Below are 19,119 nucleotides of genomic sequence, written 5' to 3' on the forward strand. Positions count from 1 at the left end.
CCATCTGTGTCTGAAGGATCTATCAGCATCCAGTGGCTGTGAAGAGCTCTAGAGCCTCCTGATGGGGGTTGGTTGCAGCTGTGCTCTGTGGACTCACTGCTTTGTGTCAGAGTAAAATTTGGTGCAGACATTATAGACATGCTGAGGGACATATGATGTAAATGTCAGTCTGACAGCCCACACAGTGACTTATTTACAGCCTTTAAACATCTGATTTATTATTTGTTTAATCCTTCACCAACTAATCTGTGTTGGATCTAGAAGGAAGTGAAACACATCACATGAACCCTCAGTGTTTCCTTTGAGTGACACCATGGACATGGTGGTCCTCATAGTTTAAGTCTGAAAACACTATATAGCCACAGTCACACAAGCATCATCACAGAGTGGAGCTCTCACTTCCATAAATCCACTTTGTTTCCAAATGAAATATTCAGTTCACACTCCAATGTGAAAATAAACACCTTCTTGCATATATATCACACGTCTACAAATGTAAATAATGTCCACAAACTTTACTATTGTCACACATCATTGATTTCCACACCACGATATTGTGACAGTGACTCAAACACTGATAACACTCCCATCGAGGCCCAGGCACACGCTGCTGACACTTAGCAACGGTTACTAAGGGGGCGGGGCTTCCGCTTCTGGGGACGTTTGCGTCTCAAAATGGCGGCGACAAAAACAGAACCAGAGCATGGAAACAGCGATAACTACTACAAAACCGAGATTAAAGAGGAGAACCAGGACCCAGGTTTCGTCTATCAGGACCACTACAAACATGGAATTAAAGAGGAGACTCAGAACCCAGATTTTATCGACCAGGACCACAACAAAGGCGCATCTAAAGAGGAGGATCAGGATCCGGATTGTGCCGAACTGGACGAATACAAGAGCGGAATAAAGGATCAAGAGCACACAGATCAAGATTTCATCGACCCAGACCACCCGACCAACGAGCCCGACTCGTCCTCTGGTCCCAGCGATCAGCAGGTCAGTGTTCAGGACTTAATAGATCGAAAACTGAGATCAAGCCAGTTTGACAGGTGTTTGTTTATTTGAGTAATGGTTTTCTATATTTTACTTTAAAGTTTATCTTTCAAATCATTGTTTTCAGATGAGTTTACAGCAGGACAGACAGACAAAATAAAGTATTTCCTCTTTCTAAAGAGTATAAATAAAGACCCCAGTTCTCATAAGTAGAAGAAATAAATGATTACTTCTTATTAGGTAACACTTCAAATGCAAAGACACACAAACCTACACACACCTAAAATGCAAAGAGATGAACCTTAGTCCATGCTGGTATGGTAAGAGACCAACTGAAAAACTGCCTTCAAGTAGACTTTATAGAAAACAGCAAGCCCCCAAAGGCAGTGCCATTAGTTCTACTCTGCACCCTGATTATTGGCTCAGCAGTGATGAGATTGATTTTGCTTCTCACGTTATTGCAAATGAATACACAGAAACTGATGGATTTCAGTCCAAACTTTTATCTAGTGTATTAAAGGAGGAATTGTGGGTACTCCTAACAAGCCACTCATTCGAATGTTACACACTGGGGAAACCATTGGGTGACAGCAAGCAACATCTTTGCTGGTAGTAATAAGGTTTGCATTCATGATAGCTGTCGTGGCAAAAAGCACTTGGAGGCAAATCTCAGGTTAAAGGATGGCAAATTTAATAGACAAAGCAACAGAGTCACAACGGAGCATACGGTCTGCAGAACGGGTCAATACCGATTGACCGCAAACACGGAAAATGATCAGCTTTAATATCAGTTGAATAGTATTAATTTACACATAAGTCACTCACATGTAAGTCGTGCTGGCAGGATGGCATCTTCTTCTTCTTCTTTTCCTTTCGGCTGCTCCCTTCAGGGGTCGCCACAGCGAATCATCTGCCTCCGGATGGCATTCATAATATAATTAGCGTCTCTATGACTTTTCGTCTGCTTCCTAATGAATACAAAGCCGTGTCAAAAGTCTTTGTTGAATTAACACAAGGAGGTAGCAGACATTTGTCTGTCAAGGTGTAAATTTCCCTCACAATAGCCTCTCAACAGTGTTGGACACCAGTGCCACACAAGCCTTATTGGGGATGTGAAGGCCAAAGGAAGACCTATTCATGGTAATTTTTCCTAGTGCTCAGCAGCAAAGCAATAGCAGCAACTGTGGCTTGTTTGCAGTTGCATTTGCACATCCTCTATGCTGCAACCTTAGGCCAGAGAATTGTCTGTTCCATGAGGGCAGAATTCACCAGGTGTTTCAGAGTCTCAACCAAGCAAAGCCAATTTTAGGCAAACTCCTGTCAGTGTGTAGTCCTGCACACAACAAAGAAATCATGGTGCAGTGCTCATTGTGTAATGGATGGTATCATCCCACCTGTGTTAACATACCTGCAAATGCCATTTTTGGTGAGGATGACTGGCACTGTCATCCTCAGTACTACACTAGGAAAATGTACTTTGACTTGATATGTTGTAAAACAATGTTTTATGCTTTCGTTATGTGACCTTTAGTTAGTAGTTCTAGTATGTTTTGTTTTACAATGTTATTATTATAATTATACAGTACAATTGGGAGCGACAGACACTGAAGTAGGATAATGGAACATTTCTCCAAAAGGCTGCAGTAAAAGGTTTTCATATGAGGCATGCACTGTATATAGTATGGGATGTCCCCTATAAGAACTGGCAATTGGTTTTTTTTCTGTTGATGAGAAATGCGGTTTTTCTAGCCCTCTGAAAAATACAGAAATTCATTACTCAAATAAATAAACACCTGTCAAAAAAGACCTATAAATGAACCATTTGAGGGCAAATTTGAAAAAAATAAAACTGAAACATGACAATTATCTCATAAACTTATTACCTCAATTCTGAGAAAAATGAAAAGTGCTTTGAAAGCGCGTTCTATGGTGTTCCTCAAATTACCGTAATCATAGTAATATGCGCACCCACAAATTTCAGTCGTGGCTTTTCAGAACTGCAGCTGGCTTAACCGCAGTAACGAGGAGGTCCAGTCCTCTGTTGGCAGTGATCAACAGCTCAGCGTTCAGGACTTAATCGATAGAAAAGGCTTCATAAAGAGGCCAGAGTCAATGGTCAGTGCATCATCACCCAGTCCTGAATAAAACAGCTTAGAAGCAGGTCTGAGCCATTACCCAGCCAGTTTACTAAGGATGAGTGTTGCTAGTCTGATATTCTACTTATGCTAATCTGACCAGTACTTTTATCAGTTTGGCATTTCAAGTCCACCATTGGTGGATTTTTTTTCTTTGGAGTGTTCATAGGGAGATTCTAGTGTGTCCATTAAAATTGTGACATTAATGAATCAAGTGACTTAAGTCATTTGCTTTGAAAGTGTCATGGGAAGCTTTTAAAATAAGTAATAATTTTTTTGTGGTAAAGTTTTCATTTTGAATGTAGTGATTCGGTCAGTTTGCACCCAGTTGCGGGTGTGAAAGTTGTCACACTGGTATTGTTTGTTAATCAGAATCAGAATTAGAATCAGAATGAGCTTTATTGCAACGTGTGTGCGCACACACACAAGGAATTTGTGTAGGTACAGGGGGGGGGGGGGGGTACTCCAGTGTAAACAGACATAAATACTAGTCATATGTCAGGGTTAACTAAAGTTCGGACCAAGGAAACGCCCACTCTGGTACTCAGGGTTAAACAAAAAGACTTTATTTTCAATGAGAAACCAGAACAAAGCAGGAAGGCAGAAAAGAGGAAACTGGGGAACACCAGGACACGGGAATCAAAACAAAGCACGAGTTACGGGGACAGGAAGATCTGGATCACACACACTCAAGGAGACACACCAGACCACACAGGGAACATGAACATGAGATACAGGGACAACAGGGCATGAGGGTCTGGGTCACACACTCAGGGAGATGCACCAGACCACACAGGGAGCATGAACATGAGACAGAGACATGGCAGGACTACAGGGAACACAAGGAAAGCAGGGCTACAGGGAACATGAACAAAGCAGGAACAAGGGCTACAAAAGACAAGAACAAAGCTGGACTACTTAACTTAAAACAGGGTATTTTACTGAGGCAGGGAACTGTGGCTCTTCAGGAAAAAAAGGCAGTAGAGAGCAGCTGTAAGCAGACAACCCAGCAAAAAACTGTGGCTAAACAAAGGTATATAAAGTGAGGGACAAAAACAAGGCACAGGTGAAAACAATAACTAATTGGGGCAAAGTAAAGGGAACAGAACACAACAAAAACCAGTTCCTGTCATGATCCTTCAAAATAAGACAAAAAACAGGAACTCAGGAATACGGATCATGACAAAATACAAATGCTACAAAGGATCAAATGGTAAACAGAAATGCTACAGAAACAAATGCTACAAAAAACTAAGGAAAAAAGCACAAATAACCTGACAAATATGTGAGCAGCAAGTTTATAAGATTGTGTTTTTGAGAAAAAAGTGTTTATGCATGGTTAGTGAAAAACTACAATTTTTTAGTCACTGTAATAAGACCATAAAACACAAACAGAACATTGGTTCATAAGACTTTGGAGACCTGCATGTTGTAGGCTAAAGTGTTTACTTCACAAATGATGTCAATGTCATCTTGTTCACACTAGCTGTAGCTGAGAGTTTGACGTTTTATGTCATTTCTCGGGGGCGTGCACATATTTACCTGGTTCACCTGAGATTATTTACATGTGAACAGTGAACAGAGTACAAGGCGGGACCGCATTACCTGTAATGAGGTGCCACAAAACTCGCTGGCACATTCGTCAACCCCAGAAGGTTAAAAGAAGATTTGGGGAAAAAGTAGTTTGGAGCATCAGCTGTTCATCACAGAGTACTTAGCTGCAAGACATCACCTGGAGCTTGCTGAAGTTACTATGCGAGCAGGGCAATAAAGTCTGCTTCGGAGGCCATTTGGTCCTCAGAGTGGAATCGGTCAGAGTTCCAAGACTAAGTTCAGCTAACTAAGCTGCAGGCTGAGAGTGTCTTTGTCACCAAGCTGGTATACTCACTCTTACATTGGTCAATTTTCTTGGTCTTGTGGTGGTTGACAGACCTGGGTCTGTGTTGCACTGAGTCGTAAAACTTGGTCTAACTTAAAAGTAATTGTTGCCAGACACTTCTGTGGTTTCTCAAAGCCAAATTTGGGTAAGAGAAAAAATTAGACTTAAGAGAAATTCTTTAATTTCAAACTTAAGCTAGTGCTTTAAATATGGTGCTGTACTTCAGAGAGTTGTGTCCACTGTTTAGAAATGAAACTAGATAAAAAGTTAAATGTTGATACTAAGAAAAGCTATTGAGGTGAGGCAAGCACACGTTTTAAGAAAAATAATTTTAAAAAATGACAAAATATGTGGATGAGACACAACACAACTTTACAACTTTGGAATGAAATAGAACTCCAGGGAAACACAGTTTACATGATCATGTTTCATAGACATGTTGTAAATGTCAATGTCAATTATGGTTTTGGATTTTTCTATCATGTAATTTCATATCTTTTCTCCATTTTGCTTTTTTCTTCTTTTTTACAAATAGAAAAGAAGAACAGGAGTCAATAAGACCTTCACAACATTGGAGAGTTTAGAGATTAATCAGCATGTTCACACTGGAAAGAAAACCTACAACTGTGACCAGTGTGAAAAAGCCTTCTCCCACTTAGGTCACCTGAAAACACATCAGCATATTCACTCTAGAGAGAAGCCCTATAGCTGTGACCAGTGTGGAAAAGCCTTCACAGAGTCAGGCCACCTCAAAAAACATCAGCGTATTCACTCTGGAGAGAAGCCCTATAGCTGTGACCAGTGTGGAAAAGCCTTCTCACGGTTAGGCCACCTCAAAACACATCAGCGTATTCACTCTGGAGAGAAGCCCTATAGCTGTGACCAGTGTGGAAAGGCCTTCTCACGGTTAGGCAACCTGAAAACACATCAGCGTATTCACTCTGGAGAGAAGCCCTATAGCTGTGACCAGTGTGGAAAGGCCTTCTCACGGTTAGGCAACCTGAAAACACATCAGCGTATTCACTCTGGAGAGAAGCCCTATAGCTGTGACCAGTGTGGAAAAGCCTTCTCACGGTTAGGCCACCTCAAAACACATCAGCGTATTCACTCTGGAGAGAAGCCCTATAGCTGTGACCAGTGTGGAAAAGCCTTCACAGAGTCAGGCCCCCTCAAAACACATCAGCGTATTCACTCTGGAGAGAAGCCCTATAACTGTGACCAGTGTGGAAAAGCCTTCACAGAGTCAGGCCACCTCAAAACACATCAGCGTATTCACTCTGGAGAGAAGCCCTATAGCTGTGACCAGTGTGGAAAAGCCTTCACAGAGTCAGGCCACCTCAAAACACATCAGCGTATTCACTCTGGAGAGAAGCCCTATAGCTGTGACCAATGTGGAAAAGCCTTCACACGTTTAAATACCCTGAAAACACATCAGCGTATTCACTCTGGAGAGAAGCCCTATAGCTGTGACCAGTGTGGAAAAGCCTTCACATGTTTAAATACCCTGAAAAAACATCAGCGTATTCACACGTCACAGAAGCCCTATAGCTGTGACCAGTGTGGAAAAGCCTTCACAGAGTCAGGCCACCTCAAAACACATCAGCGTATTCACTCTGGAGAGAAGCCCTATAGCTGTGACCAATGTGGAAAAGCCTTCACAGAGTCAGGCCACCTCAAAACACATCAGCGTATTCACTCTGGAGAGAAGCCCTATAGCTGTGACCAATGTGGAAAAGCCTTCACATGTTTAAATACCCTGAAAAAACATCAGCGTATTCACACGTCACAGAAGCCCTATAGCTGTGACCAGTGTGGAAAAGCCTTCACAGAGTCAGGCCACCTCAAAAAACATCAGCGTATTCACTCTGGAGAGAAGCCCTATAGCTGTGACCAGTGTGGAAAAGCCTTCACAGAGTCAGGCCACCTCAAAGTACATCAGCGTATTCACTCTGGAGAGAAGCCCTATAGCTGTGACCAATGTGGAAAAGCCTTCCCACGGTTAGGCCCCCTCAAAACACATCAGCGTATTCACTCTGGAGAGAAGCCGCACTGGTGCGACCAGTGGGAAAGGCCTTCTCACAGTTAGGCAACCTGAAAACACATCAGCGTATTCACTCTGGAGAGAAGCCCTATAGCTGTGACCAGTGTGGAAAAGCCTTCTCACGGTTAGGCCCCCTCAAAACACATCAGCGTATTCACTCTGGAGAGAAGCCCTATAGCTGTGACCAGTGTGGAAAAGCCTTCTCACGGTTAGGCCCCCTCAAAACACATCAGCGTATTCACTCTGGAGAGAAGCCCTATAGCTGTGACCAGTGTGGAAAGGCCTTCTCACGGTTAGGCAACCTGAAAACACATCAGCGTATTCACTCTGGAGAGAAGCCCTATAGCTGTGACCAGTGTGGAAAAGCCTTCTCATGGTTAGGCCACCTCAAAACACATCAGCGTATTCACTCTGGAGAGAAACCGTACTGGTGTGAGCAATGTGGAAAATTTTTTCTTTGCTCAAGTGCTCTAACAGCCCATCAGCGCATTCACACCAAGAAGAAATGTCAAAACTGACCACTGTGGTTAAGGTCTCTATCAAATAGCTTAACCGTCTGAGGTCTGAGCGTGTTTTGGGGCCCTGGACAAGTTTTGACATGCCCTGACATTTGTGCTTTTTTCAGTTGCTTTTAAACATGTTACTGGCTAAAGTGTGATAACACTCTAATCAGCAGAAACTGGGCTACAATAATATGTGATTGTGTTTTTGAGCAAACAGTGTTTATGCATGGTTAGTGAAAAACTGAAATTTTTAAGTCACTGAAATAAGACCATAAAACAGAACATTGATTCTGCAAGACTTTTAATAAATACATCTTGTAGTGTAAAGTGTTTGCTTCAACATGATGTGAGTGATGTTCACTCATTCACTGAAAACAATACATTAATTTAAATTTTGTAAGACACTTTTTGTTTAGAAAAGAAATATGCAGGAAAGTGTGTCTGACCATGAATAGTCATGTCATTTACCTGAGACATCAGCATAATGACCCTTTCAGTCAGGAATGTGAATGAGAGGAAATTACTGCAATACAATACAATACAATACAGTACAATACAATACAATACAGTACAATACAATACAATACAGTACAATGCGGATCCAAATGTTCGTCATTTAAGTCATGTTTGTACTCTGAGGACAAAGTAAACTCTTCATTGCTGTCTGGAACATATGAAGTACTTCTTCACCCACATAGCCTGCCATCATCCAAACACAGAAACGGTGAGTAAATTCTATGATGAAGTTTGGCGTTTTATGTAATTTCTCAGGGGCATGTACAGAATTACCTGGCTCACCTCAGATTATTTCCATATGAACAGTGCGCTCAGTACGAGGCGGGATCACAATAGTTAATGTGGTGAGACGGGAAAACGCACTTCACGTAAAAGGTGAAAACGTAAAAAAGTGGTGATTTGTTTTCGACTATTTTGAATTGTTTCATTTAAAATAAAAACATTTCAAGCCATATATTTCTTATTTTTATGAGACAAGTATTGACTGAGATTCTGGTTGTTTTATTCATGTGTCTGTGAAGAGAGATGACAGAGAGAGAAGACAGACAGTGCACCCTGTCTGCTTTCTTTATTTTACAAAAGCACATTGTTTTGTTGTAATTATGAGGGTATACAACTAAAACTAGACCCTTTACAGATTCAAATGATATATTGCTTTTATCTGTATGACCAAAACTAACCCTTGAAAACACTTGAAAATATCCAGCATTTTGATCGTCATTGGCCTCTCAGTTTCTGGTGGAAACTGTGGGAGATAGGTCTAAGACTGGCTTTTGTCTTTCCATCTCTATTGCTATGCTCAAAGGGGAAATGTGGTGTAAAAATCCCACTCTGACATGATCTTCCTCACTTGATGTAGCTGGATGTCAGTAAGTGTGTGAATAAAACTCAGAAAGACATTTCTCTGGTGTGTGAGTCTTTATTATCACATACTTCCTCCACAGTTTTACTAAGAGAAAATTAGTTTTAGAAGCCACATACACGTGTACTACCCTTCACATAAAATCTCACCAATTCTCTGTTTAGCAGCATTCATATTCATATTTAGGTTTATATTTATACAGACATACATTCAGTGTGTAACAGTCAGTCTCTGTTGCTGCCGAAGGAGCTACATGGCCTGGATGACTGATGCAGTCAGCTCACCTCACTTAGCAGTTAGCTCATTATTTTGCAGTTGTATTTCATTTCACAGTGGTCTATAAATGGGATCACAAAACCAGAGTACCCACCAGCATGAAAACTCCACACATAAAGGCCACTGCAGGGTTTCGGACCAGGAACCTCCTTGCTGTGAGGCAACAGTGCTAACCACTCATTCACCATGCTGTCCGGGAACAAAACAATCTAGTGAACTACTATTAGTGATGGGCAAATGATACCGAGGCTTCGGAGCTTGTGTCACTCTTCCTGAAGCGGAGTGATTCGAAACGCTGTGTCGGGGCTTGTGTCAAAACACCAGTGTCACGTGACTGATGACGTTCGAAGCTTCCTCATCACTGTTTCGCTTCGCGCTTCATTGCTTCAAAATGTTTCGAAGCTTTTCATTGGCTCATAGTCTTTCAGTGTGTGTCATTGGCTCATGGCGTTTCAATGCATTCTGAGCCAATGACAGCTTGACAGGTTTGACAGATGTGAGTGGTTTGGTGCCATACCAGCTGTATAACATGCATCATTCTGCTTCAGGATTTGGAGAGTGAGAGTGAGAGTATTTTGGCAAGTTTCATGGCGAGTCACACCAATAAGCGACGTTCTAAAGTTTGGGATCATTTTGATCTCAAGGGGTCTGAACTTTTATTGCTGTTGTAGTGGCAATCTAACAACAAAAAATGCCACTAGGGAAAAAAGAGGAAGACGTTTCCAACTCGTGTCAAAAAAGAAAAAACAATGTCCGCCAAAATATACGTTTAACACTTTATTATCAAAAGAAGACTAACCAAAAGAACAAAAATGCAGTATACTGACTTAGCAAGATTAAAATGTTAAAACTACGCGTCAAAACCACCAAACACGCCACACACCATGGTTGAAAACCTATGTGGCTTCCTCCTATCCTCATTTTCCCCGCCCAACCACCTGTCTAACTTCAATCTAACTTCCTCTCCCACTGCCCACAGGTGTGCAGGTAATCAACCAACCACACTCTCTCACACCAGACACACACACACACTATAAATCAGCTACAACAGCTGTCATGGGATTGAAACAGTGCCAGTGCTTCATTCGTGCTCTTTAGAGGTTGCTATGGCTTCAGTTGTCCACCAGATGTCACCGTCACTGAAGTCTCGAAGCTTTGAATCTTTTTCAGCACAATTGTTAGGAAAGCCTCAGTGCTTCATGAGGCTTCACTTGCCCACCACTAGCCGAAGGAGAAAAGGTTCGTGTTTTAGTTGCGCGGCTTCAGCGGGCTGCGTGTTTCTGCGGCGGACTTGACGAACACCTGATCACCTGGCGCGCAGGATTTAAATGGCGGTGATTTGACGGCCACGCCCACTGCGCACGGCTCCTGGTTCATGATTGGCTCACTCCTTTTCATTGGTCATTTCCTTTACCGGTGCTAATGATCCGAGAGGGATTATCAGATTATTAATAACTGTGATGGACTGGGGACCTGTCCAGGGTGGACCCCTGCCCTTCACCCAAAGAGAGCTGGGATAGGCTCCAGCAGATCCCTGGGACCCTGGTTAGGACTAAGGGGGTCTAGATGATGGATGGATTATTAATAAATTCTAAGTTTCAGTACAAAACAAAACTGGTTCTAGCAGAGATAAGGTTTGTTTGGACCCTGTCTATGTCCATGTTCCTGCTCGGGGGTGGCGGTAATGCCCCCTAGATGCTATTAGAGATAAAATTCAGCAGATGCTTCCTATACCTGCAATAAATGAATCTTCTACTACAGTAGCTCTTGAATCATCTGTAGGACCTCAGTTATGTTTAGACTGCTTCTCTCCCATAGATCTCTCTGAATTTACATCAGTAGTTGCTTCATCTAAATCATCAACATGTCTCTTAGACCCCATCCCGACTAGACTGCTTAAAGGCACCCTGCCATTAATGAACCCATCTTTATTGGACTTGGTAAATTTATCTCTAGTATCAGGCTACGTACCACAGGCCTTTAAGACTGCAGTAATCAAACCTTTACTCAAAAAGCCTAGTCTTGATCCAGGAGTCTTGGCTAATTATAGACCAATATCCAACCTGCCATTTATTTCTAAAATCCTAGAAAAAGCTGTTGCTAAGCAGCTATCAGACCACTTACACAGGAATGAACTATTTGAAGATTTTCAATCAGGATTTAGAGCACATCATAGTACAGAAACAGCACTGTTGAAAGTTACCAACGATCTTCTCTTAGCCTCAGATAATGGACTTGTTTCGATACTTGTCCTCCTAGACCTTAGTGCTGCATTCGACACCATTGACCACAACATCTTATTACAGAGACTGGAGCATGTGATTGGTATCAGAGGAACAGCGTTAAAGTGGTTCCAATCCTATTTATCGGACAGATTCCAGTTTGTTCATGTCCATGATGAACCTTCCACACGAACAAAAGTTAGTTATGGAGTTCCACAAGGCTCCGTGCTAGGACCGATTCTGTTCACCCTGTACATGCTTCCTTTAGGATATGTCATTAGGAAGTACTCTATTAATTACCACTGCTATGCGGATGACACTCAGTTATATCTATCTATTAAACCTGTTAACACAAACCAGTTAAACAGACTTCAAGAGTGTCTAACTGACATAAAGGCCTGGATGACCAGTAACTTTTTACTTTTAAACTCGGAGAAAACAGAAGTCGTTATATTTGGGCCAAAAAATCTCAGAAATAACTTTTCTAAAATTATAGCTACTCTAGATGGCATAGCCCTGGCCTCCAGCACTACTGTAAAAAACCTTGGAGTTATTTTTGACCAGGACATGTCCTTTAACTCACACATAAAACAAATCTCTAGAACTGCATTCTTTCACTTGAGCAACATTTCCAAAATTAGGAACATCTTGTCTCAAAATGATGCAGAAAAACTAGTCCATGCATTTGTTTCCTCAAGGCTAGATTACTGTAACTCATTACTATCTGGATGTCCCAGTATCTCAATAAAAAGCCTCCAATTAATCCAGAATGCCGCAGCCAGAGTCCTGACAGGAACTAGCAAGAGAGATCATATTTCTCCTATATTGGCTTCTCTTCATTGGCTCCCTGTAAAATATAGAATAGAATTTAAAATCCTTCTTCTCACATACAAATCCCTTCATAATCAAGCTCCTTCATACCTCAAAGACCTCATAGTACCATATTATCCCAATAGACCACTTCACTCTCAGAGTGCAGGCCTACTTGTGGTTCCCAGAGTTCTCAAAAGCAGAATGGGAGGCAGAGCCTTTAGCTATCAAGCTCCTCTCCTGTGGAACCAGCTCCCAGCCTGGGTTCAGGAGGCAGACACTCTCTGTACTTTTAAGGCTAGACTTAAAACCTTCCTCTTTGACAAAGCATATAGTTAGGGCTGGCTTCAGGCAACCCTGAACCATCCCTTAGTTATGCTGCTATAGGCCTAGACTGCCCAAGGACCATCGGTGCACTGAGCTCCCCTACCCTAACCCCCCCTTCCCTTCCCGTCCCCTCTCTTCTCTCCTCCCACCTCATGTATATTCCACCATTGAATGTCACTAACCTTGTGCTCTCTCTCTCCCCTAGTTTGTGCTCTCTCCCTCTCTCTCTGTTCTGTCTGTACCTTCTGCAGGTGTCCCTGGTCCTGGAGCTGTATGTCGCTGATGTGCAGTTACTGGTCCCACCAACCTGCAGTGTCTATTTGTTGTTTATTGTTGCTGTTCTTTTCTCTCTGCTCTATCCACTCACCCCAACCGGTCGAGGCAGATGGCCGCCCAAACTGAGCCCGGTTCTGCTGGAGGTTTTTTTCTTCCGTTAAAGGGAGTTTTTTCTCTCCACTGTCGCCAAGTGCTGCTCATAAGGGAATTGTTGGGTTTTTAGTTTTAGTTTTTGTAAAGTGCCTTGAGATGATTTGTATTGTGATTTGGCGCTATACAAATAAATTGAATTGAATTGAATTGAATTGATAGACTGCTGATCTGTTGGGGGACCAGGGTGCCTGTCTTCTTGAATTATATAGGACATATAACACCTTTAATGTCAGATGCTAAATCAAAATAGCACATAGGTCCACAGCTCAATAATTTGAAGTCCTATTTTTCACTTGATGTGTATTTTTAATATGTATGAAAACAACACGATAAACCAAAATCCAGAACATGATTTCAAAGAAATGCGTCACAGAAAAACATGTATGTAAACATTTGAATGGAAAACTAGTTATTTCCAAAGAGAAAGTCCATTCAGAACAAAACAGCCTCACTATAATGAACTAATCCAGGTTTTCTGACAGTTTCCTGATTTTCCTCCAGCAGCTCAGAGGAAGGCGGCCGACCCCGAGACCTACAGAGAAAAGGATTTACAGATCACTGAGTGAGGAGTTTTCCAGCCTCAGCACCTGCTCTGACTTCCTGCTTACAGCCAAATAAACAGCATTTCAGCATTTAGACCAGCTGAGTCCTGGTCTTATTGTAGCGGGTCCAACTTCTTTGTCTGTAGTTTTCTGCTGTTTCTGTTGCTGTGACATTTCACTGCAGTGTTGGGGTTTATGGAAATCTGTACATGTACATGGATGTTCTGGATCCACTGGACCTGTGGTAGGAATCCTTCCACAGAAACAATGGAGACTGTGTCATGGAGAAATAAACATACTGACTGTAAATCAGACGCGTGATGTTTGGGATGCGTCTGTCACTTCTAACCACATCACCTTATGTGTCTGTTCTGTTCTTGTAATTTTATAGTATATGTTCAGCACAACAGTCAGTTGGTTTAAAGCTTTTATACAAGTTGGTTTCACTGAGTTGAGTCTGTCAGGATGAAAAATGTTAAAGCACCATAATAAAAACACTTAAAGCAGTGAAGGTAGTTAGTCTCTCTAATAGGAAATAAATGAAATCATGATTGAAGTTAAAATGATGTCTCATGGAGATTTCTCCTGAATAACAGTTCAGCTTTGACCATCAAGATAATTTGCCAGATGAGCAGATCAACAAATCGATCAATGAATCAATAACTAGTCTGAGCTTTAGCCAATCAAAGCACTTTATTGCTCTGTGTAGTGTGACAGTGAGCCAACAGCAGGCTCCTATAAAAGTGTCATTTCATCTTTTTATCAAGTGCACAAGACAAATCACACACACTTGTACCGTACAACATCAACACTAAACACACACACACACACACACACTGCCAGGGGCCATCCATTGAAAGTCCTCAGGAGCAGTTTCTCCTGTGAAGAGGCCTGAGTGTTGTGTGTTCAACAGCCAGGAAATATCTCAGGGTATCAGGCCAACACAGAAAACTCAGTTTCTTAAGTCATTACTACAGGAGGCCATTGTTCAAGCACCTCTAGTGTGAATGGCTGCTCCAGGAGTGTGTGTGTGTGTGTGTGTGTGTGTGTGTGTGTGTGTGTGTGAGAAAGACCTTTCTCATCTTGGTAACTGTTCAATTAAACTCTCTAGTGTGAGCAGCTAATTGTTCCAGCTCATTAGTGCAGTGTAATGTCCTCATATGACACAGTGTTTCAGGCTGACAGTGCTGGCTCTGGTTTACCAGAATATGCCTGAGACGGCTCTCACAGGGACATGAAGGTCATTTTGGCATTTTGTCAACTCAAAGAAACTTAAGAATCAGAATCATATTCTTGATTAGTGATTTAGTGATTTATTAAATCAGCAATAATTCAACACTTAAAGCAGCTTTTTGACCAGTTGCCTGGTGTGTATCTTTATTTTATTCCTGCTCATATGTTGGTAATTTCTTATATAAGGTTCACGGTGAGAAATGTTGGTGCTACAGTAGCAAAGGGTCATTTCTCACCTTCTAATAATCCATATTCTCTGCAGCAAATCTATAAATGTTGCTGAGTCATTAATCCAGTTTTCCTCCTCGATGCTCCAGACAGTCTGCAGCTGCAGATTCCTGGACACGTTTGCTGCAGCGTTTTTCCAAAAGGTGAGAGGTCAAAGAGTCAAAGAGTCTTCCAGAGAAGTTTGTAATGTTAGAGGGGAGAGATTTTCTACCACCTGGAAACCCACAGGTTGTTTGTGTTAATGTCCAGCATCAAAGAAACTTTGATAATTTACTAATCAATTATTAGTCAGGGGCAAATTAAACCATTTTCATTTACATTTGTCATAAAAAAGAACTAATTCTGGTTGAATGTGGATCAACAAGCTGCTAAAATGTCTTCTGGCCTGTCAGCTTGAAATACACATCAAGGCCTGTGTGGTGCAGATAGAGATGAACCAGAACCAAACAAAGTGAAGCAGCATTCAGTCACTATGCTCCTCACCTGTGGAACAAACTTCCTGAACACCTGAGGTCTGCTCCAACTGTCAGCTCATTCAAACCAGGACTGAAAACCCTGTTGTTTCCTGCTGCCTTCAAATAATTGTTCCTCCTTGTTTCCTTAATGTGCTTTGACATCTTATTTGAATTGACTTTATTTGATCTAAATGTATTTGATGTTAAATGTCTTTGTTTTCAGATGCTCTTTTCCAGACTTTTAATGGAACTATCTGCCTTGTAAAGCACTTTGAGTTGCGTAGTGTATGAATGGTGCTATACTAATACATTTGCCTTTGCCTTTTACCGCATTTACAGATTCGCTCCCCTGGTCTGTCCAAATGCGTTTTGGTGCCTCAAACTGATCCACAAACTTTAGAATTTGTTGTGTAACCTCTTCTGCACCTTTGACTGCAGAGGACAGGCTTGTGGCCATTTAGTGTAGTAGTCAGTCATCACACACATATTGATAGACACTTTTGGTTTCAGCCAACCTGCCAGTCAGGTCCATCCCAACAAGCTCCAAAGGCTGCGTCACCTGAAAATTCAAAACAATTGGAAGAACACATGTGATTCATGGTTTAGACTCAGCTCTGGTCTGGACTGACTCTGGGCTACTGTCAGGATGCTCTTAGGTTCCAAATGATGGAGTCAAAGCTCTTCATAACAGCTGATACACAATATAGTTTTAGACTGAGGTGGCTCGTCTCAATAGCTCCCTCACTCAGTCACTTTCAGACATGCTGAGATAAAGTGAAATGCCTGTCTCATAGTTTAGATCCAAACCTGTCTAACACAATGTGTTTAAGCTGTGCACAGGTATCGGGGCATCGGGACCATCTGACCATGTCTCACAGTAACAATATATCTGATAGAAACATGAACACCTTCATAGGAGTGAACTGAACCTCCTGCTTTATCATGTGCTGGGCTGACTGGCACACCATCCATTCTGACACCTGTATAAAACATAGATGCATGATGAGGTCAGAACAACAGCAAACTGGGACTCTAACATATTATGTCTGGTACAGTTTGCCAACCCTCATTGCCAATGGTTGCCAACTCATTTAGTCTCAGCTGACACTATGATGCAGTCACTTAAAGATAATGTGCTGGGGAACATTTAATGACTGACTCCATTGGACTGCAATGTCCCACACAAGCACCAAATGTCCTTCAGTCTGGTTATGTGTTCAAATACATCAGAACTCATGAAATGATTCATGAACTAGTGGGTGAAATGACTGATTTGGAAATAATAAAGTGCATTCTTACCCATCTGTCCATGTCCCTGGTCCTTCCAGGCCAGAAGGAACGTTTTGAAATGGCACCTCTGGTCTTTTTCTGGCCACTGTGACCTCCTGCTGGGCTGTCAGGAAATGCAGCAAAAGTGGCGTCGGCTTCCTCAACACCACAAACCACTTTTGCTCTTACGTCCCTGTCCGGTCCCTTAATATAGTAAAGACGTCCTCCTAGAAGACGTGTTGGAAAAAACTGAACCTGTGACATGTCCCCACTGGAAATGACTGGCCAAGGCCAAAACCTGCCCTTTTTCCAAATGTTAGTAAAGGGGCAGCTAATTAATAACAGATTATTTTTAATGGTAACAGTCATTGACATGTGAATTAATGTGACACCTAACCTGAGTGCTCCTTCAGGGACTGATAAAGTTGATGTTCTCTTAATGTTTATATTTAAGGGTTCTGATATGGGGCCTGCCTCCCTAGCTATATGTGTTAGCAGTAAAGTGAACCTATACTGGTAGTTTGACATGACATTTAAATGACTAGCAGTTTAACAAGATGATGGACTGTTTTCAATAGTATGGACTTATTTATGGACCACAGTCCATCAAAAGTCCTTCGATGCATCACTTCAGTTAGGATGCTGGCGCTGCCCTAAATGATACCAACCTTCTAAAAGATACTTTGACGCTTTTCGTCCAAGTTCTGTCTTCTGCCCTCTTGTCGTTTCACTTCGGTATTTGGAATGATGACATCCAGTCTCATAGTGACGATCTGTCCCTGGCACTTAGACTGAACAGGTCCCATGTGTTTTATATTTACATGTGAATTTGACCCCAACCATCCAGTGGTCCTCCCTAAAAACCTCATTCCACCATGAGGATCAGTCTATAAAGCTTTTCTTAACAACCAGCAGCCTTTGGAAAACAAATCCTGAGTCTTAACGAGGAAACACGACTTAAAACAGAGTTTAGCCCAATAAAACACAGGTGACATGAAACATTCACAGACTCCAATTAGGCTGGATCTGTTCTCATTGCTGATAAACCCGAAAACAGAAACTTAGGCCTGTAAACACTTTGTCTCTGAGTTTATTGGTTGGGAGTTTTCTCTTTGGTGAAGTGCGCTCCCGCGAGGTGCAGGCAGGACTCGGGCTAACACCCGTCCCTCTCCGTCCCAAAGCCACAGGCCCGGTCCCTCCCGACTGCAAATGATTCTGATTTTTCTAAATCGGTTTGGGCAAATGCAAACAAATGATGGATCATTGAGCCCGAGATCCAGCAAGGCAGGAAAACATGTTTCACCATTTTAACTTAATGCTGGTAAATAGAGAGAGAGAGAAAATAGTTTTTATTTGTATTGTTGTAAGAAATAGTTTGAGTCCTAACGGGTTCTTAAACTTGGACCTCATTATTGAAGCAGTTCCAAATCCAGAAGCAGCCCACACTCTCTAAGTTTTTATTCATTGAAAAATCAGCATTTTCGTTCATTCATGGTTCCAATAAAATGTAGTTTCCAAATGTAGCTAAGTGCCTTTGTTTAAAATGCTTTATGGACTGACGTTTCATAGACGTTCAGCTGTTATAGTTTCTTCATGATGATTCCTCTGATGAACTTCCTGCCTTTTGTAGGCCCATGTATGAACCTTCACAGTATTTTCACCTCCTAAATTACTACGTTCCTTGTGCAGTCACATTTCTATAATGGTACAATTTACTCAGCCTGATGACATTTTGATGACATTCAATTCTTTCTAGAGGATGGAGATAAATAGGTGAAGCAAGACAAATGTAATTATTTCTGAGAACTTATTAGCTGCAGGCCGTCGTCCTCCATCATATGGCCCAGTACAAATATTTGGACTGTCCCTTATTTCTTATAAAGAATCACAGTTGTCTCTTTCTTTCCATGTCTGAAGTTGGTCAAAGCGTCCATCACAATTACAGCACGGGCCACGACCTTATGCAAATTAGGTGATGACGTCACCTGACGACTTCTAGGACAGCCAATAGCTACTGTTCTTACTGACGAGTTGGCAACACTGGTTTCCAGTAATTAGTGATTCTTGAGTTATGGTACATATCTAGAGGTTGAGTCCTGGCAACTGGACTTTGAGTTTTTAGGTCGAAACATTTCAACGCCCATCCAAGTGGCTTCATCCGTCTGAGAAAAAGCTGGACTGGAACCTCCAGTTTATCTTGACACTGAAAAGTCCAGTTGCCAGGACTCAACCTCTAGATAACTTCCCCTGGACGACTGAGAATCTCCACAGACTGATGGTCCATGACATGTGGACAGATAAAACCCAGATTTGGGGTTAAAAAGTGCAGACAATATGACTTTAAAGTGTTGTCACAACCTGAACCAGGATAAAGGTCGCACAACAAAGGATGATTT

The 19,119-nt window shown here is 41.9% G+C and overlaps 1 protein-coding gene, 1 long non-coding RNA gene and 1 pseudogene across 2 annotated transcripts in view; 1 reads left to right on the top strand and 2 right to left on the bottom strand.

Annotated features, from left to right (window-relative positions):
* Positions 1–19,119, top strand: part of LOC113121849 (uncharacterized) — a 1,077,549-nt gene that overhangs the window by 281,546 nt on the left and 776,884 nt on the right. The window contains 2 exon segments of the mRNA XM_033325771.1: positions 5,670–7,070; positions 7,073–7,527. Coding sequence (XP_033181662.1) covers positions 5,670–7,070; positions 7,073–7,527 — 1,856 coding nt within the window.
* LOC113121924 (uncharacterized) overlaps positions 1–19,119 on the bottom strand; it is a 308,641-nt gene that overhangs the window by 146,709 nt on the left and 142,813 nt on the right. The gene's annotated exons all lie outside the window — the stretch shown is intronic.
* LOC113121854 (uncharacterized) overlaps positions 1–19,119 on the bottom strand; it is a 957,344-nt pseudogene that overhangs the window by 116,358 nt on the left and 821,867 nt on the right.

This window comes from Mastacembelus armatus, chromosome 20 (assembly GCF_900324485.2).
Source record: "Mastacembelus armatus chromosome 20, fMasArm1.2, whole genome shotgun sequence".
Taxonomy (NCBI): Eukaryota; Metazoa; Chordata; class Actinopteri; order Synbranchiformes; family Mastacembelidae; genus Mastacembelus; species Mastacembelus armatus.